Genomic DNA, 24130 nt, shown 5'->3' on the forward strand with positions numbered 1-24130 from the left:
AGGTTCAGTATTTTATCCAGAGTCACATAGCTAGAAAGTGGTGACGCTAGCATTTCAAACCAGGCAGTTTGCACTATTACCTCCCATGCTAGAGTACTCCACACGTGACCTATTATTTAGTCTCTCTCTCTTTCTTTTTAAAGATTTTATTTATTTATTCATGAGAGACACACAGAGAGGCAGAGACGCAGGCAGAGGGAGAAACAGCCTCCCTGCGGGGAGCCCGATGCAAGACTCAATCCCAGGACCCTGGAGTCACGCCCTGAGCCAAAGGTAGACACTCAACCACTGAGCCCCGCAGGCGTCCTATTTAGTCTCTCCTAACACTGCTTCCGAAGCCATGTGGCTTTACCACTGGACAAACATTACAAATATGATACCTACACCTTCCTCTTTTCCAGGTTCCAAACCCTGCACACTCATACACGACTGTGGAGAACATACAATGACACAAGCATTTTGAAAAACAGTCTGGAAATCTGTTCAAGAGTTAGACATAAATGATCCACCACATGATCCAGACATTCCATCCCTCAGTACCTGCTCAAGAGAGAAAGATTCATATGTCCCTGCAAGATTTATACACAAATATTCAGAGAAGCTTTATTTTTAATAGCTAAAAAGCAGAAACTCAAGTATTCAACAACAGGTGAATGGATAAACAAGCTGTACTATATCCAAACAATGGAATGCTATTCAGCAATAAAAAGGAATGAAGCTCTAATGCATGTAATGATGTAGATGATGCTCAAAATAATTATGCTATTTGAAAAAAGCCAGATAAAGTACAGATACCATACAGTCCCATTTATATAAAATTCTGGAAAATGCAGAGTAATCCATATGAAAGAAAGCAAATTGGTGCTTGTGTGGGAACCAGAGTGGCAGTGTGGGCGTGTGGCAGGAGGAAGGCAAGAGGAAACGTTTCGGGCTGATTAGGGTGCTCACTATCGTGACTGCAATGATGGTTTCCCAGCTACATATATGTCAAAGTCGTAAATCTTGCACAATTTAAATACGTATAGTTTATTATATGTCAGTTATCCCTCTATACAGCTATACACACCAAAACCACCCTAAGAGTCACCTTTCGTCCTATCTCCTCCACCTCACACCCCCAATCTACTACTGAGAATGGCTTATTCTTTTTCCTACAAAGTCTGTGGCTCTGTCCTTCCTTCCCAGAAAGTACATGGTAGAGTTCAAGGCATTCTAGTCGGAAGACTTGGTCCTACTTCTACTTCTGCCACATATTTGCACTACTTAATCTTTCTGAGCCTCTGTGTCCTCATCTGTAAAATGGAGATTTGTTAAATCATGTATTCATTCATTCAACAAATATTTATTAACTTGGGATCCCTGGGTGGCTCAGCGGTTTACCACTGCCTTCGGCCCGGGATGTAATTCTGGGGTCCTGGGATCGAGTCCCACGTCGGGCTCCCTGCATGGAGCCTGCTTCTCCCTCTGCTTGTGTCTCTGCCTCTCTCTCTCTCTCTCTCTCTCTGTCTCTCATGAATAAATAAAATCTTTAAAAATATATATTTATTAACTTGCCTACTAAAAGACCATGGTGAAGAAGAAATTAATCTGTCTTTTGTAAATCACAAAGTTTTGTTTTGTTTTGTTTTTAAGATTTTTATCTATTTGAGAAAGAGGTAAGAGATGGCAACAGCACACGAGCTGGGAGGAGGAGAAGCAGGCTCCCCGCTGAGCAGGGGGCCCACTGTGGCGCTTGATCCCAGGACCCTGAGAGCATGACCTGAGCTGAAGGCAGACACCCAGGCGCCCCTAAGCTGGCATTTTTATTTCCATCTTTGCTGCCACCTCCCCAGTCCAGATCCTCCACACTTGACAACGGACTTGGCAGTGCCTTCTTTGTGGCTGGTTCTACCACTGCCAGGCCTATTCGGTTTAAATATAGAGCCCAGAGTTAACTTCCTCGATAGCACTGTCACAGTTTCAACTGGTTCAAGTAATGTTGTCAAGCGTGATTTGTAATACAGAGTCCGAAGGCTGCCTCCTCCCTCGCTGCCCATCTCACCAACCTTAATTCTTTCTCCTACGGAGCCCACAGGCCAATCCAGCTAACAGCACCTTGAGCCTCCACATGAGCCTCTCTCACCAACGCTTTCTTCCCCACTCTCCTCTGACCATTTACACCCCCTGCCACTCACTCCATGTCTGCGTTAGGGCGGTTAAGAAAGCTCTGTCAACCTAAGTCGCTGGAAAAGCGCATTTTCACTAGATACTGTAAAGCTAAAGACAGAAAGGACTGCATGCAAACACTGTACTCTAGTTTGGCAACGGCGTTCAGGCCAGCAGCCCTGAAACCACCTTACAGGTGCACCAGAGATGAACAGGTATGTGCAGTGTAGACTTAAGAAAAGCTGAGCTCCTCCTGCAACTTGTACTGGTAAAGTGCCTTCTAGTTCTGTTTTGCTCAGCCCCTCCCATTAGCCTCTCACCCGGGCTGGGGGCTGGCTCTGCTGGGCGTGGAGGAAGCTGGGAAGAACGAGACCCAGTCTCTGCCCTCGAGGGACTCACAGCCCAGTGAGCTTGATACTCCAGTCTCTGCTGGTCGGACAGGACCAACTTCTAACTGCCACCCTGCCACCCTTCAGTGTAGACACAGTTCCGGAGCACTCCGCCCCATCCCTGCCCCCTTTTAATGAGCCTTTTGCGCCGTGGAAGACAGGTGCTTCATTTTCCTCTCAGCAACGGCCTAATGTGATAATATTCCACAAACAGCAGGTACTGAATAAAGGCCGACCACCTGACCGATGGCCAAGGACCCATGAAACGTCCAATAATGACAATAGAAAATGAAACCATTTCTTTGTTTCATTTGGAACAAATTGTAACTAAGTTTCTGAAGCTTTCCGTTTATTTGAATTTTCAAAAATTAAACTTAATGAGCCTATATCCCTTCAAAAACGGGCTAAAAAAGGATTCTTTTAGAAAGAAAGCATTTTTCTTGTAACCAGTGACCCGAAAGTCCCCTCAGAATCCAAATCTGTGCTAAGCATTAACAATTTGTTACGCAGCCTTTTTTCTCTAATTTCTTTCTACCTATAGTCATGTTTATAAAAGAAAACAGTTTTATGTTCTTTATATTCATAGTCTCACAAAATTTTAAGCAAGAAAAATATACCCTTGCCTACTCACATATGCAAAACACTTTTTAGATTTTTTTTTTTTTTAATTTATGATAGTCACACACAGAGAGAGAGGCAGAGACATAGATAGGCAGAGGGAGAAGCAGGCTCCATGCACCGGAAGCCCGACGTGGGATTCGATCCTGGGTCTCCAGGATTGCGCCCTGGGCCAAAGGCAAGCGCCAAACCACTGCGCCACCCAGGGATCCCAGAACACTTTTACATTAACCTAGTGCCAGACCCAGGGCCAACGATATCTATAGAAGACTATTTACCGGGTCATCATCGGAAATGGCAGAAGGTAGGAACCAGTCTAAATGTCCACTAATTTGGAACTGGTCTAAAAAAAATTCTGATACATGCTCATCCTGGAGTACTACGCAGCCACTGAGAAGAATGAATCCAATCTGTAGGTGCTGATGTGGAATGAATGCCCAAATGTAATGTCAAGTGTAAAGGTGAAGTGTAAAATATGCTACTACTGCATTTAAAATTGTTTGTGTTTCTCTGGGAGGACTAATAAATATTAACATTCCTTTATATGGACAGATGATCTTGGGAATGATACATAAACTGAATAAACAAGCATCCTCTGTAAAAGAGAATGAGTGGGGGGACGGGAACAAGAGACAGAAGGAAGACGTTTTCACTGTATATGCTTCTTTACAGTTTGAATTTTTGAAGCCACATACATAGCTTACCTTTCCAAAAAATGGAAGGAAGGAAGGAAGGAAGGAAGGAAGGAAGGAAGGAAGGAAGGAAGGAAGGCAGGCTTCAAAAATACTACTACCATACATGACAATGTCACTTTGGGTTTCTTTGCAGCACTGTCGCAGACACACAAGGCTAAGAAAAATCATTCTTCATTTTTAGGGAAAACCTGAAAGCAACTGGGTAAATCCAAAAGAGCTTTGTTTTCTTCCCCCCAAGCTCCTCTGGGCCACGGTCCCCCCAGGGCAGGGTGAAGTGTAGGCACCTAATGACCCAGTCTTTTGGGGGTAGCAAGTGTACCAGCTCCCCCTCTGGACAGGGAAGCCATGGTGCCCCCATTTCCATGGCCTTCAGTCGGTCTAGCGGCTGCAGCTCTCATCCTGGATGCTGAAAAAAAATCTCTGGAGTTCAAAACAAGTTTGGATAACAAGGGGAGCAGGAAAATTGATGGGGGGAACACCAGTCAGTGTGATGAATAGGCTGGTCCAGAACAGCAGGTGACGGATATGCAGATGCAAGACTGGCGGGGAAGGAAGATGGTCCGTTCACAACAGATGGATGGAGGTGCTCAATCATCCTCAGGAACAAGCCCGAGGCTGCCATACACAGCCCTGCCTGCTCCTTACTCACCTGCAGGGCATGGCCCCAGCCCCAGAGACTCTCTGTACCTGGGGCCCCAGAGGCTCCCTGTGCGGGATCACACCACACCAGGGCAGGGCCTACGGGAGTGACAGCAGGCAGTGTTTGAGGAAATGCCACTTGGCTGCAGGAGGGATTTGACCTGGGGACCGATTACCGGTGAACTTCTTCCTCCAGCTTCCAAAAAAACCCACACTTGTCTGTCTCGATAGCTCGCACTCAGGGGTAAGGCTTGCCCTGCCAGGGTGTGACCTGTTTGTGCAGGCCTAAGGGGTACAGGAATCCCAGGACACAGGAATTCCAGTGTTAAAGCCAGGACAGTGTTGGGCAAACGGGGACCAGTGGACACCCTACTTACCAGCCACCATCCTCTCCTTTTTCTTTCCCTATTCATCATCAGTGAGAAAGAACCTAGATCACCAAATGCAGTTCAAGCTCATGATGAGCACAACTCCTCAGGTAGGGTATTTGGTTTCTCCCAGTCATCTAAGACTAACAGATAAGACAATAAAAAAAAAAAAAAAAAATCATCCAACCCTTATCTTTGCCCAAAAGGGGAGCACCTTTTTAAAACGTCCACCTTTGGGGCTCCTGGCGGGATCAGACTGTGGAGCATGCGACTCTTGACCTGGGGGCTGTGGATTTGAGCCCCACTTTGGGGGTAGAGATGACTTAAAAAAATATAAAGAAATAAAATAAAATATATTTTTTTAAAAGAAATAAAATAAAACATCCATGTCAGAGAAGGCACAATTACTCCAGCAAATGCAGGAATGAATATAAAACTCTGGTGCCACAATCCACATCTCATTAACAAAGAATCAGAAGGGCCAGACAGCCCCTCACAGAGCCAATACCCTTCCTTCCAGCTCAGCCACAGGAGTTTTTGAGGGTGAGGAAATGGGCCACAGCCAAGCATGGGATCTCCCTTCCCTGCCCCCTCCAAGCTCTCTGCTGGACCCAAGCTCTAGAAAAAAACAGCGTTATAAAAAGACTTCTGGCTTCACTAAGACACATTAAAGAATTAATTATAAAGTAAAGCTGAAGGAGAAAATTAATTTTAGAAACACATGAGGTTACAATTTTTTTTCCTGGAGATGGGGGAGGAAACACAGTTATTTTCATTCTCATCCTGGGGGCACAAGCTGGGAGCTGTCCAGTCGATAACCTGGCCATCAGAACAAGGTTTGTAATTAAAAGGTCAGTGACCTGGAAAGCCAGGGCCCCACTCCCAGAGCTTCTCAGTAATGACGGAGCTATTAAATTAAGACTGTTATGAAATCAATGCTAAAAAAGCTTTCATGGTAACGAGATTCCATTCAAGGACATGCAAACTACCTCATGAAATGGACGTAAATGATAAAAAAGAAAAGTAATAAAAGAGAGTTAAATTGAAATCTGCGTTAAGAATTTACTCCCCCTTGAAATACTCCAGTGAGAGCAGCCCTTCACCTCTACCCCACTACCAAGGTTGAGACCATCAGGTTTCTTCCTCAAGTTCATTTCCAGCAAGGAGGCGGCTTTGCTACCGGGGATTCCGCTTCCAGGAACAGAAGAAAGATAAGATCTCGTTTCACCTTTTAGAATGAGAAAGGATGGTGATGTGTCCCGTTTGTTTGGTTTTCCTTTTCCCCCTGGACTATGTATTAGATGAGCTAGAACATAGCCCTTAACTTACACACTTGAGAAAGGCACAATAAGCAAAAGTCTCGGCCAACACCACCCAGACCCCATTATGCAGGACTATACAGAGAAGCATATGATGCTCATCGTTTTTCTAGAAACCTGCTTTGCAATAGATACATTAGAGTAAGCTGACAACGCTATCTTCCCCTCCGCCTCACCTACTCCCCTCGCCCCCGCTACCCCCCCCCCCCAAACAGGCATCACTTTTACCCACCTTACACTCAGCCTGCCAACATGTTTGGAAGAAGCCTGCCTCCTACATTTTGTGGTTGGATAGGGTGTCAAATCAACATAAGCCTATTGACAACGCTGTCCAAGCCTCTAACTTTCTGGACCGATTCTACTGCTGTTTTTAAGCTACTCTAACATCCTGGACTGCAGCCCACTTAAAGGCCAGACATGATGCCTGCCTGGTGAGAACTGCCTCTGTACGCAGTCCGGTTCCAGGAGGGCTTAAACCCCACGCACAGTCCAGTGATGCTCATGCGCAGCTGACTACACGGTTGATGTGCCATCTGCAGAATCAAGTGGTTGGAAGGAAAACAAAAACATTTATTCTAATACTCCGAAGGTGAACAGCTGGTTTTCTCTTTCATCCAAAAAATTCTCGATAAAACAAAGAAATGTTGTAAATTACACAAAATGGCAGTACAAACTTCAAGGAAAATGATAAATGATTCCAATAACTTCATGTTTCTCATTAATGACTCCATATTCAGACTTTGAAGCATCCAAAAGAGAACTCAAAAAAACAAAAAACAAACAAAAAAGCCCCCACCGACACAGAAGATCTTCGCAAACCAATGCTCTTGCCTGTCTCTCCCATTCACTGCCCACTAGCCCGCCCCCAGTCTCCCCAGCCCCCCGAATGAGAGAGCACAACATTTAACCTGTCAGTAACAGAGGCAGGCTGCAGCCCTGCTCCGGGCTGTGGTTTCACATTAAAACAAACTCAGCTGATGTGCCTAAAGTAACCCTCATTTTCCACTGAACTGACATGCACTACAGGGACCTCAATTTCTATATTAAATATTAAATAATATTAAAAGAAAAACAAAATTGGATTTGCCTTTTCAGGAAAGAGATGTTTATTAAAAAAAAGAAAGTCAAGATTATAATTCAAGGCAGTGCTGCACTGCAATTCCCTGAAGTGACATTTGCTAGGAAAAGCCAAGACTACAGTAGCTGCGAGCTCGCCCAAAGCCGGCGCTCCATACCCACCCCTGCAGCCAGTCCTGTGGGGACAGTCCTGCGGGGAGGCGTGGGGAGCATGCCAGAACCTTGGTCCCTCCCCTCAGGACCCTTTCCCTGCCCCCACAGACCAGCCAGCCAACTCTCTTTCCTTCCCAAGAACAGTTAGGAACAGGGGAGAGGCTCATTCCTTTGCAAAAGTCCCTCCTCCCTCACCCCATCAGAGCTGGTGCCAAACTCCGTGGACCATGCACACCTGACCCAAGGAACAGCCGGAAATTCAAAAAGTGAAGTGTAAATTCACGAAGAGGCTCTTCTTGCCCAGATGCCAATCAAACCTTGGAATCCTCTGCCCAGAAAAGGTCCTGCCAGAACTTACCCTACTGGGATTCAACTCGGAAACAGATAATTACTGACTGAAGCAGCATTTCACAGGATAATGGAGATGGGTGATTACGTCCAGAGATTCTGGACTGAGGCTCAGGGTAGACTCCTGTAGCTCTCTTCAGAGGAAGAAGGGTAGGAGGCCCCTCGGGGTTCCTGCTGCCTGAAATTCTAAAGACTCACCCACATTAGGGGTCGAGGAGGAACTGTGCCCACTCCACACGGACAAACTCATCTCCCTCAGGCATGTGCTCGCGCCACCCTCTCAGAGAGGCCTCCTCGAGCGGCCCTGGCTAGGCGTGCAACCCATTCCCACCCCAGCACTGGGGCTCCTCAACCCCGTGCGCCCCGCATTACTTTTCTCCGTGGCACCTGCCACTCGAAATACCATGGCTCTCGTTTTCCTGCTGGTTAACTGTCTAGCTTTCCCCATTAGAATGTAAGCCCGGGGAGGGCAGGGACGCTGTCTGCCCTCTTCTCTGCAGGGTCCCCGGAGCCCAGAACGGGGCATGGCATAGGGCAAGCACTCTTCGCTGGATTAACTCATCGATTGGTTTTGTTTCGCACTGTTTTTAAAGGAACAACAAATAGTAATTGCACAAAACAGTTTCCTCTCCGCAGTAATTATTAGCCAACTAACTCAAAAGAAGTATTATTTGGTCCAGAGTTTCTCTCTCTTTTTTTCTCTCCCTCTCCCAGTCAGGGATTTATTAAAATTAAACAGATTAGATGGAGCTCCTGATACTAAAACTGCTCAGCAAAGCCTGCGGTGGGGAAGTGCCGAGCAAACACCAGAGACATTTGTCTCTAAATTGCTCTAAATACCTTCTGCAAATGAAATTCTAACCCAGCTGCGTTTGAGAGAAAATGAGGAATAACTGGTCATTGTCAGTGGAAGAGAAGATCAGGCAGTTATAATACTGCACAATATACTGGGGCAGAGGATCTCTCGGCAACCATAGATTTTGTCTCAGGTTACCCCGGGTAATCAGCACAGCTTTTAGGCTCAGCTTTCGCCGGCTTCAATGCTTTGATGAGAGAGCTGAAATCCCCAAGCTTTTATGATTAATTACTCCCCATAGGTACACATATTTCAAGGAAAAACTCTTTTATGGCATGATGGTTGCGGAGTGGAGAGGCCGGCCAACGCATTCCAAATTGTAATAACCTCCTACTGATGGGGGGCGAGCACGATGCCGCCAGCAAATGCACAACACCCCTCACAGCTCCGCTGCAGGGGCCGGCCCTGAGGCTGCTTTTGAACAGATGCCTGGGAAGGGAGAGCTTCAGGCTTGTCCTGCCCAAACCCCAGGGGTGTGGGCCTGGAACACGGTCCGGCAAGCATCTCTGTGGTGGGACGCCATGGAGCACACTGAGGAAACACCACCAAACCACTCGGTCTTCTCTTCTAGCCACAGATGACTTAAAGCTCACAACGTAGAATTCTAAAGCTGACATTCCAGCTCCTGAAGAAAAAGGGTTTTGGGGAGGGAGGGGGGAGAAACTCACTCCCCTACCATGGTGTAGAAGGGCCTCTATACAACTTTCCAGCTTTCAAGAAAATTACATGCTCAAAGAGTGAAAAGTCAGATCCCTTTTTTGTTTGTTTTGGGGTCTGTTTTTGTATTTTACAAAAAAAGAAAAATATCCTAAATTGCAACAGCCAGAAGGGATTCTTTCTGCTTTGGACAATATTGAATTTGTCAAGATCCATTTAATCCTCGCTTACAGAAATACCATAAAACCAGTAATTTACCACTTCGGTCCGTGAACCAGGCTGACCCAAAGCTTGACCTTAACCTGACCTCGTTTAGTCCCCTCATTTCCCCTCCTCCTTCCATTTCTTTCTTCCTGATTCTTTACTGAGGCAGCTGACCTCCTAACCTACAGCCACTGTGAGCCAGGCTCACACTATCAGAAGAATGGACCAGAATCAGGCATCCTCCAATGGGCCTCTTCTCGTTCCCTGTGCCAGGCTGTCCTGGGCTAAGGTGTTGGCCTTAAATCCAGACGGTATCATCTCTCTGCTCCACTGTAAGGAAAGAAGCCCGGGCTCCTCTGAGGGGGTGCCCCTCACCCCCACACCAGTGGGGCAGCTACAGCAACACTGTGGCTTCCATCTGCCCTGTGTCCTGTCCCTTTCTGTAGGCCACAATGCATGGCTGTGAGGAATCTGTACCTTTCTTCTTAAGGAATGCTCTCCTGGTCGCAAGTGGGCTCTGGCGGACACGAGAATTCTGTAGAAACTTCACCGCTGTGGCAATCTGGTCAGGGAGACAAAAGAAGAAAAGTAAATTTCAATAGTCTCAATTTAAAGATTAAAAATCCTACCAGTTTATACCAGGTCCATAAAAATAACCACACCACTGTGGTAGAATTTATAAGCAGTTATTTCTCACATTTAAAAATCTACCTAAATAAAAGGCTATGTCAGTTAACTGGCTTCCTATACCTGTTTCTATCAAATCTAATCCTCTCGGCCTAGCTTTTAAGACCTGCAATAATCTTTTCCTCTTCTCCTTGTTTAAGCTGAATCTTCATACTCCTCGGCAGGTAGCCCTCTCCTGGTGATGCGAACCTATGTCCCTATACTTGTGCTCGAGGTATGCTCTTGTTCTTCAAGGCCTGCCTTTCCCGCCTCTACCTGTCTAAATACTGCGTGCGTACACACACACACACACACACACACACACACACGCATAATCGTGTACACACACACACACACGCCAGCACAACCCTTTCATAGCCTGTGCTAACTCCTCGAAGCCTTCCCTAAATAAGCAAGCCATCTCTGATCTCCCTATTCTCTTAAATTCTTTAATGCTCCTAGTGTGTACCATATAATTGAAGACATAATTACACTGTCTTCTAATGTTCAGGCTGCCTCCCCAACTACACTGCAAGCATCTGAGGAGAAGAGACCACGCTGCCTCCACAGAGCCTGGCAAAGTGCTGAGCACAGACCGGCTGGGAAGGATTATATAAGAGACAATGCACACAGCCATTCACACTGGTCCCTCTTATGCAATGGAGCTCAATTCTGAAGAGACTTCAAAGGACAAAGTTTGGGGTTTCATGGCTAAAAGCTGACAGACGGACAGACGATCCCCGTACCTCTGATGATGACATTATTTACTGAAATATTCATATCTACAAATAAGCCAGGGAGGGGGTAGAAGGAAATCAGTTGAAGGTATTAACCTTCGCATCACTCAGCACACGTGAAGCATGTGTTTGCACGTGGCTTGTGCGCTCTCCATCCCTGGCGCTAGCGCAATGGGTGGGACATGCCAACCTGCCCCAGATAGGAAAGGGGGCTGTTCTAAGTGATTGGCATTATTCATCTCACCAAGACCAAAAGAATAATATCATCTCATGTTACAGGTAAAGTCAACAGACCCTGGAGTTCGCTCCTTAGCTGTTGAAAGAAACATTTCTAAGGGACTAAATATAAGGGACTCTTCTAAGATCCTTCAAACTAAGGCGAGCAGCTATCCAGAGACGCAAGCATAAGCTACCGTGACTACCAACGAAATACGACTTACAATATTCTCCTCTTATTTTATATGAAGTTAGTCTTGAGACCGGACAGACTTCTCTGGCAACAAAAGATATGAGGATAAATGGGAAAGAAACACTAAAAGCCAGGTCAATTCCCTTTTGTATCTTCCCCCGTAATCCCTCTATTGGAGGCTAGCCTGAGATGTTGTCCCTAGAGGATGAATTCAGGGGTCCCACACCTTCAGATTCGGACCTGGCAGCGATAAAATGCTAAGATGCACCCGTGTTCCCAGAGACTGGTCGTAATCCGTCCAGCACTGCAAACCCCTTAACCCCCATCAGGAGCTGCAGTGGTAACCAACCAGCTCTGGACTAGAGAGAAGCTGATGCTCCAGATTCTAGACCTGAAAACTCCACACTGTGCCCCCTTGGCAACTCAACCACATCTCCTCAGGTCGCACCAAACTTAAGAAAAATCTGAGAGACATCTACAAAATGGATGCAGATGCATTTTAATGAAAAGATGGGAGAAGGGAGGGAAGGAAGAGGAAAACAGAAGAGCGATTGGGGAGGAGGAGGGAACAGCAAGGGAGAAGGTAGCCATGGGACAAGTGGAGCAGAAGGGGAGGCAGAAGAAGAGGGGAGAGGAGAAGTGGGAGGGGGACATGGGGAAGGAGGGAGGGGAGAGACGTGGGGAAAAGAGGCCCATGTCCAGGAAGGAGTGGACAGCTACACAGCCACAGGCCCCACACAGTCGATGCCCACTGGCCTGGTTCCAACAGCTTGGGGAATGCCTGTTCTTTACCTGGAGAAAAAACTACACCTTCCACGCACAAGACAATTACGGCACCAGTATCACACGGCGATGCCTGTACGCTGTGGTGTGTGCTCCAGGTGTCAGAGGGAATGTGGATGAGCAGGCCGTAAGCAGCAGATATTAACAGCATGGCTCCTCTCATTTACCCATATAAGCATCGACCTTTCCTTCATCCTTCCAAAATTTTCCATGACAGAGAAAGAAAACAGAATCCCACCACTAAAACGCACAGGTTTCACCTTGCTTTTTTAATATAGTCCTTGGTATATGCATTTCTGGTCAGAGAGCAAAGTTCTGATGGGTTTAATGGTGCACTCAATGCAGTGCTTGGCGCATTCCATCAATTTTTTTTTTAAAAATTGCATCTCTTATTTCTTTAAATACATTAATCAGCCTACTGTAGGCAAAACGGATCCATCGGACAATGCAATAAACATGAATTATCATCTATCCAACATGCATAATGGCTTAAAAATACATAATAGCAGGTGTAGTTTAAATGATTAGTTATTACACCTGTGGTGGGTCTGATTCAATTGGGAAAAATCATCTTTAATAGGTTAAAAGGTTTAGATCACCATGCTTTCCTTAAAGTGGCTGTAGAGAGGGAATGATGGAGTGCTCTGTCATTAGTAATTCATTTAAGAAAAACGTGGGGGATATAGCAAAGAACAGCATAAACGAGCGAATCCAATTTAAACATCAGGTAAAGTAGAAAACACCTTTTAAAAAAGCAAGATAAATGAATTCGGAAGGGAGATGAAATTGACGTATTTATTTTAACGGGAATTTGACAAAGTCCCGGCACACTTCAAACTTGCAAAAATATGAACAATTTCTTTTAAAGTTTCCATTCACTAATTTCAAGCCATATAAAATCATATTGCCAAACACCTACATAAAGAATATTTGGGGCTTGTTTATGTTCCTCTTGATCTTTGTCTGAAAATGCAGGCGACAGGCAAATCACATATTTAACAGCATCGATATCGCTATACCAGATGCAAAAATATAAAGCATCCAAACTAACAGCCCCAACATAATGTGCTGAACAAGAAAGATACCCAGATAAGCAGCTATGTGTAAGTGTGAACATATGAAAACCTCTCTCCCCCTTTCACTAATTATTTCTTTGGCTACTCTCTACGCCTCCCCACCCCCCTTCCCTCACCCAAGGACCCGGTACTACAATAGGGGGGGAAAGGCCCATCCAACTTGGAATTTTATATGCCGGGGATTCATCCACAGATGGTAAGAGGTTTCCCCCAAATCTTTCTCCATAATACAAAGATCTTAGTGCACTAACTGCCAGCGCCCTCGGTCGGCATCTTTCATTCGCCCATTGTTGGACACTTTTCATTAACTTCATGAAGCAACTCAACTGACTCTTCCTCTGCAGAGGTCCAACACACACAGCCTGCTTTTGTTGGCCAACATGATGGGGTGCCTGCAGCCTGTCCTGTATTATCGTTTGATTTTCTAATTAGGAAATGAATGTGACTATTCATGGGTTATATTTGTGCCCAACTAAATTACATAAATTCAGGCCAAATCTTCCGCCTCAATGTCAAAGATGTAAAACGGAGACAGGAACTTTATTGCACACGTTGTGGGAGTGCAGCAAGCCCGGGAAAATTCTGGCGCAAAGCACCTGATGCCGTTGTTGGAAGCCACTTGCCATGGAGTCCACGAGAAACGGCAGAATCAGTTTCCCTTTCCCCTCCTCTTGCGCTGAGAGTTCTTACCGAGTGCACCTCTAATTACCAGGAACCGGTGTCATAAAAATATGGACGGCCAACTCGGAAGAAAACTGCAGCAAAGTTTCTCGCCACCCCTATTCCTGTGGACCTGCCTTCTGCCCGCCCCAAAGCCAAATAAAACGACGCTGGCACCATGAACTCCTCAGGCTCAGGAAAATGTGATCATTTTCCCTGTTTATCACTAAAGTGACGGCCCGCCTCTGCAATGGGCGCTCCAGAGGGCCTGCCACAGCCAAGGGGAAGGGGACCCCAGATGATCGGCCAACCGCGAGAGATCCTTGTTTGAGAGCCCAGGATTTGTAACTGTGAAGCAATGGAACGCAGTATCCCCGGGGGCTCTCCACGGTGAGCAGTGCTGTTAAACACACTGTGTAGGGTAAGTAATCCCTGGTGAGGAGAACCGAGGTTCTGACAGCCTTTGCTGAAAAGGTGCTTCCTGTGTGTTTCCCACTCGCCCACAAGGACCTACACACTGTCATCTTCAGGATGCGCACTTTATCTCCTGCACGAGGGAGACGGGAGAACAGAGCTTGCCTAATAACGAACCTGGGGTGTGAGGAAGCCTTAGCACTTTGCACCTGACGTGTAAACCGGATGCATTGTCTCCGGTGACACTTATTTGGAATGCCACCAATTCTAGCACTCCTGTGTGCTCCATACACATCTATCTCCTAAAATGTGAGCATTCATTAGCCATTTTAAAATATTAAAAATATTCAAAAATTAATGACGCTAACAACCGAAGCCAAGGCCTTTTTAACCCAGAGAGATCACAACCAGAGGGCAAAAGAAATGACCGATGTGCAGGCCTGAAACCCCACTCCGCCGCCACGCCGCCACACGTGCGCTGCTCAGAAGATTAAATTGCCTGTGAAAGGTTCCTACGCTCCTGCTCTAAAGTAGATAGATACCCAGAATCCTGTTAACAAGCGTTAGACCAAAGCCAACTCGAGTTTTAACAAGGGCTGACTTTAAAAGCCGGGCAGTGCCGAGAAGGAGAGTACCCTCTTCAAACAGAAATGCTACATTTTAGTAAGAAATCAGTACTCTGTCAGGAGTTCCTTGACAAATATGGTCATCGGTGGCACAAGGAAATAGTTGCAAAGCAGCTGTTAATCAGAGAAACACATCGTAGAACGCTGATGCTAGCACTCGTGAAAAAATGCAACGGGCTAATTATGAAGCTATATATCTCACTAAAGAGGCCGTGTTCCTTGAGATTCCAGGCAGAGCACTCTCAGATCCAGGGTCCTAGGACAACATAATTCTGGCTCTCTGCATCCAGAATCCTCTCTTATCTGTGGCCGCCAAGCTCAGATTCTTCGTTCTCTTTCAAGCCTCCTTGCTCTCCTTCTAGCTAGGGAAGGGGCTGAGAAGGGTAACGGCCCTGGAAGCGGGGGCACCCACGAGCCACATACCAGGACACTGCAGGGATGCACCCAGAAGGTGTCAGATCCTGAGCCAGAGTGAAAGGAAATCTAGGAGCCCGCACAAGAAACGTCAGAACCCTTGCTCTCGCGGCAGCAGGGGAGCAAACGTGGGTGAGCTTTGAGCCAGGGGAGTCGCAGCCACCCGCCCCCCACCCCTAACCGCCCCCACCCCTAACCGCCCCCCCCCCCCCCCCCCCCCCCCCCCGTCCCCCGGTCACCAAAATTAAAAGAAAGAAGAAAAAGCAGCAGCAGTAAACACAAAAACCGGGACTGTTGTGCTTGAAATCCCCAAGGGAGGAAGGGGGCGGCAGAAAGCTGCTCTCCAGAGGAGGCTGCCTCTCAGGGAGGCCGAGGGGAAAGTTAATATGCACAGGAAGGCTCGGTCAGCCCGAACCCGATCCGCGATCCCGCGCAAGGGCAAGGAGGAGCCACGCTCCCCGAAAGCAGCCAAGGCGTGGGGGAGGGCGCCTGAACGGCGGGAGGGGAATAACCTTGAGGTGGCCGCGCAGCCCAAGCGCAGAGCCAAAGTGCCCCCTAGCCGGAGCCCGCGGCCACGCAGCCCAGGGCGGCCGCCCGCTGACTCGCACGGGCCCCAGCGAAGTGTTTTCACTCAGGGAAAATGAAATGTTTTGCAAGATGAAACAGAATGAAAATTGAGGTTTTAGGTAATTACTAGTTGGCATTTACATATCACGGGCTGGTTCAACACCTATTCATTTTCCTCTTTTATTTTCAATTTTTTAAAATTGCTCATTAAAAATGAACAGATGACAGTGACAGGAATTTTTTTTTTTTTTTTTTTACTCATTCTCCTTCTCTGAGGGTTACAAAATCAAGAGGTACTTTTAGCCCGTTTATCTACAGTTAACACACACACACACACACACACACGTATGTTTCATTTACATCAAGGGGAGAAAGGAGAGGGGAAAGTCAACAAAAGCCAGGAAGTTCAAAGATAACGACAGCGTAAGGGGTACGTGCGCCAGCCTCTGCACCTGGGCCAGGAGTGTGCGGGCGCTTGGCACTCGGGGGTTAAAGGAAAGAGCCTCTCTTCCAACTTGGAATTTCCTGGTTTTTGTCACTGTGTCCTTCCCATTGTTGATTGGGTTACAACCCTATACTAATTAAGCTTGTGGGCCCTAATTTCCTTTGTTTTACTTTCCTCTGTCCTTCTGTTTTTCACATTAAAGAAATAAAGTATCTCTGGCTGAAGTGCACAGGAGCTGACATGATAGGACATAATATTTTTAAGGTCTACTGTGTAAATCTGTATTTAGGGAATTCCAAAGCACGCATTATTGACCCTAGTCTCTCTTAAAACACACTGATATATGTAGTAAAAGCCTTCACGAAAAGTGGCAACGTCGCGTGCACAAAAACTACCTTTCAAAGTGAAATACCTCTGCATTTAAATTTTTCTTCTTGGCCCAAGTTAAAAATATTGCATGAACTGCTTGTCAGAATGTCATTGTTTTGTTATTTGATTAAACTAGTTCTTCCAGAAATGTGTATGGAAATAAAAAGCATCTTAAGCCAACACGCACTGTTTAATATCAAGTGACAGTGATTTTAGGGGGATGGGGGAGACTCTGGCGAGTACTCTAGGTGCCACCCTGCAGCCCACGGGGAGCTGGTGCAGTTGGGGCAGCCAGAGCCTTAAAAGCCGAGGAGCTGCTGCTGCACAGCTCGACTGTCACGGCGCCACAGACAGGGCCGTAGTACACACACTTGCCGTGGAGGAAATGAAAACCCTTGCTTCTCGGTTGAGAAGATCAAAGTTCCTTTTTAGGAAAGGTTGAGATGGAAAAGGATTTTCTCCTTCAGGGAGAAAGAAAAGCAAATTTAAATGCCTTGTCCCCATGCATCCCCACCTGAATTTAGATAGCAGCCCCTCTAATTTTTGATGCAACCAACAAAGCAGTTACCCAAAGAAGGGAGGAAAAAAGGATGACATTTGCCTTTTCCTTGGCTTTGAAATCCAACTGGCAGCAAATTGTTTGAAGTCCTGCTTAGAGAAGAAACTGTAATAGCCTCCATACTGAAAAGAGGAGGGAAATGCCATTATACACGGATCACAGTAGCAGTGACCTCAGCAGAGAAGGCAAACGAGCTGGCTGCAAGTCGGAGGTCCAGCCGGCGTGCCAGGAACAGAAATAAAAGGTTTATGTGCCAGAGACGTGTGGCAAGAGTTGGGTGCTCGGTCCCAAGAGATACCAAGAAAAGGCAAGGAGTTCAATTCCTTAACGCAGTGTCTTTCAGCAGCTCCTTGACGGCTCCTTCTGCCAGTTTCCCTCGGTTTTGCATCTTCTATATTCCTCTAATTTCCCCGCACTGCTAAAGAGGAAGCAGAGAGCACCCAGGCTTCGTGTTGTAAAATTAATGAAGGTGTCAAGCTGTTGAGTTGAATCACTCCAAAAGAATGTAATGACTCAGTGTCCAAGATGCTCCCTAGGAGAACTGTGAGCTCACTTGGTGACGGTGGCTGGTGACTCCAACACTACAAATATGTAGTATTCAGTCCCCCGGACCTTCCTAATGATACCACTGCTTCTACTTCCCCATCCCTTTCTCTCCACCACAGGCTGAATGTTTTACTTTCTGAAGGTTACTGCTCTCAAACACCAGTACCTCTCAGATGCTCGGCAGATGAAACAGCGCTTCAGGTCCCACTTCTTTTGAAGTCGGGGCCACACAGAGGTTGGTCAAACCTCCTCCCTGGTCTTGCACTATCAATACGTGGGATGATGAGGAAGGGGATGAAGGTTATGTCACGAATGGATGACCACCAGGCGATGCAGGACAGGGTACCTTCACGATAGTTTTGCACCTTGTGCTCCAAGGGCAATGAGATGGGCTCCTGGATTCCACAGAAGATAAGCTCTGGACCAAGAAATTCTGTCTACAGTCACCTCACACACAATACAACACTAAGACCTTTGAGGTGTCACTAAATGGCACTCCTACCAGACATCCTACCAAAAAAATAGAGAGAAACTAAATGTTAAGAGATAGATTTGAATACAAAAGAAGCAGACATAGCCTAGAAACAGTTTGAATGCAAAGACAGCAAGAAAAGAATTTAAAATGACAAATGTCATTATTTACAACAGCCAAGATAAGGAAACAACCAGTGTCCAATGGATGAATGGATAAAGAAATTATTATTATTTTTTTTTTGGATAAAGAAATTATTATGTGTTCTCTCTCTCTCTCTCTCTCTCTCCCTCCCTTCCTCCTTCTCTCTCTCTCTCTCTCTCTCTCACACACACACACACACACACACACAGAAATACTATTCAGGCATTAAAAAAAAAAGTACGAAATCTTGCCATTTGTGACAACACAGATAAACCTCGAGGGTATTATGCTAAATGAAATAAGTCAGAGAAAGACAAATACCATATGATCTCTGCACGGCTCACTCAGTCAAGTGTCTCACTCTTGGTTTCAGCTCAGGTCATGATCCAAGAGTCGTGAGATGGAGCCCACCCCCCCCCCCCCAGTGGGCTCCCCGCTTAGCAGGGAGTCTGCTCAGGATTCTCTCTCTCTCCCTCAGCCCCTCCCCGCCACTCCCATGCTGCAAATAAATAAATAGATAAAACCCTTAAACCCCCTTCCCCCAAAACAAGCTCATAGATACAGAGAATACATTGGTGACTGCTCAAGATGGGTTGAGGGGTAGGAGAAATGAGGGAAGGGGTAAAAATTCATTTTAAAAAAAGAATCTGTGTTTCAGCTATAGGACAGAACTTCATTGAAGGGCGTATGGGAAAATCACCTACATACCTTAGGAAACAAGTGGAGACTGTAGTCTGAGGACTAAGGGAGCCATACATAAGCACTGGCCTGTAGTTAATAAAGTTGTTTCCCAGGGGAGTACAAGTCTACAATCCTGATACCACTGTACACGTGTACTGGGATTGAACAAATAAGCAGATGATGGACAGTCTTAAAAAGAAGGTATCAAATTGTTTTCATAAACAGAAGCAAGGATACCTCCAGCTCTATAGTGCTGTGCCACAAACAAAGGAGAGACAGGTCCTCTTTCCATACTGTGACATTCTGCCACACTGTTTTGCTTTTGTACTTGATCTTCCCTCTCTGCATGTAGTACTCCCTCCTTAACCTATTGAATTAATTTGTACTCTGCCAAAACAAAAAAATAAAGAAAGAAAATTTAAAAAAGGAGAATTTTCAGCTAGGCCGGCCTGCACGCCATTCTAGCTCACGTGCAATTGCCTTGACCTTGAGGCTAAATATTGCTTAACTGGATAGTGTATTATTGAAAATATTTTGTATACAGGAGCACCTGGGTGGTGCAGTCGGTTAGGCATCTGACTCTTGGTTTCGGCTCAGGTCGTGATCTCAGGGTCATGAGATCGAGCCCTGAGTGCAGAGTCTGCTTAAGTCTCCCTCCCTCTCCCTCTGTCTCTCCTGCTCATGCTCTCCCTCTAATAAACAGATAAATCTTAAAAAAAAAAAAAAGTAAAATATTTTGCATGCAAATAAATAAATAAAATATAAAATATAAAATGACACACGTGGATAGCCTTTAAATCACCTTTCACATCCAGGGGAGAGCACAAGAAAGTAAAATAGTTAAGATCTGCACTAACAGAAGACCACCAAGTCCTAGTTTCTGCTCTTAGTTTAGATTCTCTTATGGCCAAAGGGAAAAAAATAAAAGTATGAGATCCAAAAGTATGATTCATAATACTGGCAGACTCAAAAGTCTTCAAATTTACAGTAAGATGATAGGGATTAGAACAGTTTCTATTCAAAAAGTAAAATGAAATCAGCTTCTGTCAGAGGAAAAGCATCCTCCTCCTCGAGCGCACAAGCCCCAGAGAGTGGACAGGAATAGGCTGTCTATAGAGATAGGCCGTATCGGTGGAACCGACTCTGGCTGGGAGGCAGGGTGACAGATGACAGAGGTACCTAATATCCATATGATATTAGAACCTTGAAGGCCAGGTTCCATCTTCTAAGAAAGTGGTATCTGACCTAGGTCACACCTCTGTAGCTGACTTTAGGAGGAACTTATCCCCAACAAGAGTACGGAACAGAAAAGCAAGTCAAGCTATGCCTCAGACAGAGATGGGGAAAGAGTTACCACTCTTACATCTTCCAGAAGCACTGAAACAAGGGCTGTAGACCTGACTGGCATCCCCATTGTCAGATTTGTACTCACAGGACCACGATGTAAATTCAGAAGAGTGAATCAAACACAATCACTCCAGTTGCCTTCTCTGATAAACTCCAATTTAGAAACTTATAGCTCAGCAAGGAAATCCACAGCACACAGGAAGAACCAATTGGTAATCATCATGGCTTTGAACCATTCCATACTCATTCACTAAACATGGTGAACATTCCTATGTTCACGCCACAGCTACCAACAAACAAACAACCCCCCCCCAAAAAAAAAACAAAAAAACAAAACAAAAAAAATCCCCACACCTTTAAAAATAAAAGATTCAAGAGAGGCCTACTAGACACCAGAGCCACGTTGGCCATGAGGCCCTCCTTATAGATCTCCCACCTCTGATAAAGGAGGGTCTTTACACCCTACATCTGACGTTCTAACCAATCTTGGTCATCTAAAATGAGCATGTAATTTACTTACAATTAATGCAACATTTAAACAATTTTCACCATTAAGCAAATCAGTTCCATTGAGTACCCTCCTCTTCCTCCTCCTCCTTCCCCTCTAAATCAATAGTAACTCATTTCTAATTCCTTCCAGCTCTGTCTGGGAAACAGAAGTTCACTTTTTGCTATCTGAAGGATTATGAATTGCCATCTTGCTCTGCAACCTTCTTGACTCTCCACACCCCACTCAGAGGGTGAAATACTTGGGAAATCACAAAAATCCCTGCATTTCCACAATCTGGTAGAAGCTTCTTGAGACCTCACTCATCATTCTCTGCTCATTGTCCTTTCTCTCTCTTCCTGCCTGTTTAAACACATGGACACAGAGTTATTAACTTTTACAGGAAAACCAAATAAAATAATGTCGAAGCAAAACTGCGGTGATGTCAGGCTGTAGCTAGCACCATTCATCTGTGGGAATCCGATTAGCGCTCGAGTGGCAGAGCTACCTGGAAAAGTGCTCACAATCAAATAAAAAAATGATACCAAAACATTAACCTGATGGCTAAAAACTCCACATTTAAACAGTTAAAGTAATAAAGGAGCTTTTATTGAGTATTTTTTATATTTCATTATGCCCCGAATTGACGAGGACTCCCGGATACATTTTCTAGACTTTTGGTTTCTCAAATCAAATGCTCTCTTGGACTTTTTTTTTTTTTTTTAACTAAAAGGAAACAGCATTTCTTGTAAATTTGAATGAAAGGATTAAAGCTTCCCCTATAATATCGATATCAGCCTTGAGTGCAAACACAGCCAAACATTGCAACAAACAGAAGCCTTTTTGGTTTATGTACTTTCATTCTGAACCTGCCAGCAGAGAATTTTTCTCCGTGACTTTACCTTACACAAACCCTCTATTTCTTCATTCACCCATGTTTTGCTCCAAACTGGTAGGGAACGGAACCTGGTGGGATGGCAGGAAAGAAAGCAGGGTGGGTCTCAAGATATCTGCACATGGAGTACAGTCCTGACACTAACATGTCCTGAGACCCGGCCTCTCACGTCCCCACTCCGTGCCACAGATTCCTTCATTTCTGTAAAAAGGGGGCTTACACAGATGACTTTCTGGACCCTCCAGCCATGCCACTCTATAAAATTCTAAGTTGACTCCCAGAGGCAGCCTTTGACACCTCAACCAGGGATATCGGCTCAGGTCAAGAAAGGTCAAGGATAAGACCCAACCGTTCTGGAGCTCAGCTCTCTAATCTCATCCAAATAAAAAATATGTATACAAAAATTCAAAAAAAAATGTAGAAAAGGAGAAAACCAACAGAGAAGAGAAAGGAGAGAAGGGAGAAAAAAAATCACCATTGCGAAAAACAAAAAACAAACAACAGATTCCACATATTTTGCACATAGCAAAGCTTTACTCACACTACTTACTTAACGATTTATTTTACATACAAGCTTAGTTATCTGATATCCAAATTACAGAAGATTAAAACTGCAAATAAGAAAGGAGAAACGATTCTGGACTTTGGGAACTAGTGGTTTATTAACCTTGTTTTGAACCTTTTCCTTAGTGATTCTGTACCAAGTAGAGGGTAAATTTTGTTTTTAATAAAATCCATAATCTAGAACATGAAAAAAAATTAAAAAGAAAGAAAGAAAGAAAGAAAGAAAGAAAGAAAGAAAGAAAGAAAGAAAGAAAGAAAGAGGGATCCCTGGGTGGCGCAGTGGTTTGGCGCCTGCCTTTGGCCCAGGGCGCGATCCTGGAGACCCGGGATCGAATCCCACGTCGGGCTCCCGGTGCATGGAGCCTGCTTCTCCCTCTGCCTGTGTCTCTGCCTCTCTCTCTCTCTCTCTCTCTGACTATCATAAATAAATAAAAATTTAAAAAAAAAAAAAAAAAGAAAGAAAGAAAGAAAGAAAGGAGAAACGAGCCAGCTAACAGAGAGATACTTACCCAACAATGACCAGATAGCGAAAAAAGCCTAGCAACAAATGTCAAGAGAGAAACATCTATGAAAAGCAAACAAAAAACTCAAAAAGTTTATTAGTTTGGGGTCGTTTGCAAAGGTGGAACCATTCCAAGTAAGGGCAAATATACAACATATCTAAATTTCAGTTTTTGAAAACAGAGCTACACTTACAACACAATATAAACATTTATGTCCACAATGACAATACTGAGTCATGAGGACTAAATTATATTCCAGATACTCTGCCTAATAAAGTAAGAAAGTATATAACTCATTTTATGTAATTCCCAGCCCAGTTACAGAGTGTTTTGTTTGGTTTTCCTACAGATATCAATGGCCATCGCACTGTGCCTATCCAAAATGACTCCTCTAGGAGGGAGCCAGAGATGGTGGTTTTCTCGGACTGAACAAGAACAGTTTTTATTCAAGTTAGATTAAGAAGGAGGAAGCCAAAGATTAAATAATGAATAGTTACTGAGCATCCACCGGGTCTGCACAGTGCACCAGGCACTTATAAAACCAGTACAATAAGCAAAGATGCTGCTTTTGCTGTTACAATCCAAGACAAGGAAAGAAGTCAAAAGGGATCTTAGTAGGCCATCTGGTCCCACATATGATCTAAGACTCCTCCCTCTTCAACAACCCTGACAAATGATCAGTGGGCTTCCAAGTGAATGCTTACGATAAAACAAGATAAACATGAGAACTCACTCTCAAGAGACTGTCGATTCATTTTCAGGAGTCCTTTTTTTAAATTTTATTTTATTTTATTTTTATTTATTTATTTATTTGTTTGTTTGTTTGTTTGTTTATTTTTGAAGTAATCGCTACATCCAACGTGGGGCTCAAACTCACAACCCCTGGGATCAAGAGAGTCACACACTCTACCGACTGAGTCTCAGCCTGGTGCCCCTCAGGAATCCTTCTTTAAATGGAGCTGAAATCTACTTTCCTGAGCATTCTATCCAGTGGCCCCAGTTCTCTGTAGGAGAACAATAACAGATTCAGTTTTTGAAACAATGCTGGATGAGGAATTAGGATAGCCTCTGTCACTTGGCTATCTTTTCTATAAAAGCATTTCCCTTACTCTGCTTATTAACTAATTGTGAACACCAGTTTCGCTGTATAAAACAGCTTCATGAATTCTGCTCTTAAGCTTGGTAAGAGCAGCCTTGCCCTTTGTGGGAGGGCCAAGGCTACACCTGTAATGTCAGAACGCATTAGCAATAATAAAGGCCACAATAATGCAAGAGACGACTTCATACACACGTCATTC

The 24130-nt window shown here is 45.0% G+C and overlaps 1 protein-coding gene across 2 annotated transcripts in view; it reads right to left on the bottom strand.

Moving 5' to 3' along the window:
• PEX14 (peroxisomal biogenesis factor 14) overlaps positions 1-24130 on the bottom strand; it is a 138318-nt gene that overhangs the window by 73936 nt on the left and 40252 nt on the right. For both annotated transcript variants that reach the window (XM_077899675.1, XM_077899676.1), the window contains one exon: positions 9946-10030. In XM_077899675.1, the coding sequence (XP_077755801.1) occupies positions 9946-10030 (85 nt within the window). The remainder of the gene's footprint in view (positions 1-9945; positions 10031-24130) is intronic.

The sequence above is a fragment of the Canis aureus genome, chromosome 5 (genome assembly GCF_053574225.1).
Source record: "Canis aureus isolate CA01 chromosome 5, VMU_Caureus_v.1.0, whole genome shotgun sequence".
NCBI classification, from domain to species: Eukaryota; Metazoa; Chordata; class Mammalia; order Carnivora; family Canidae; genus Canis; species Canis aureus.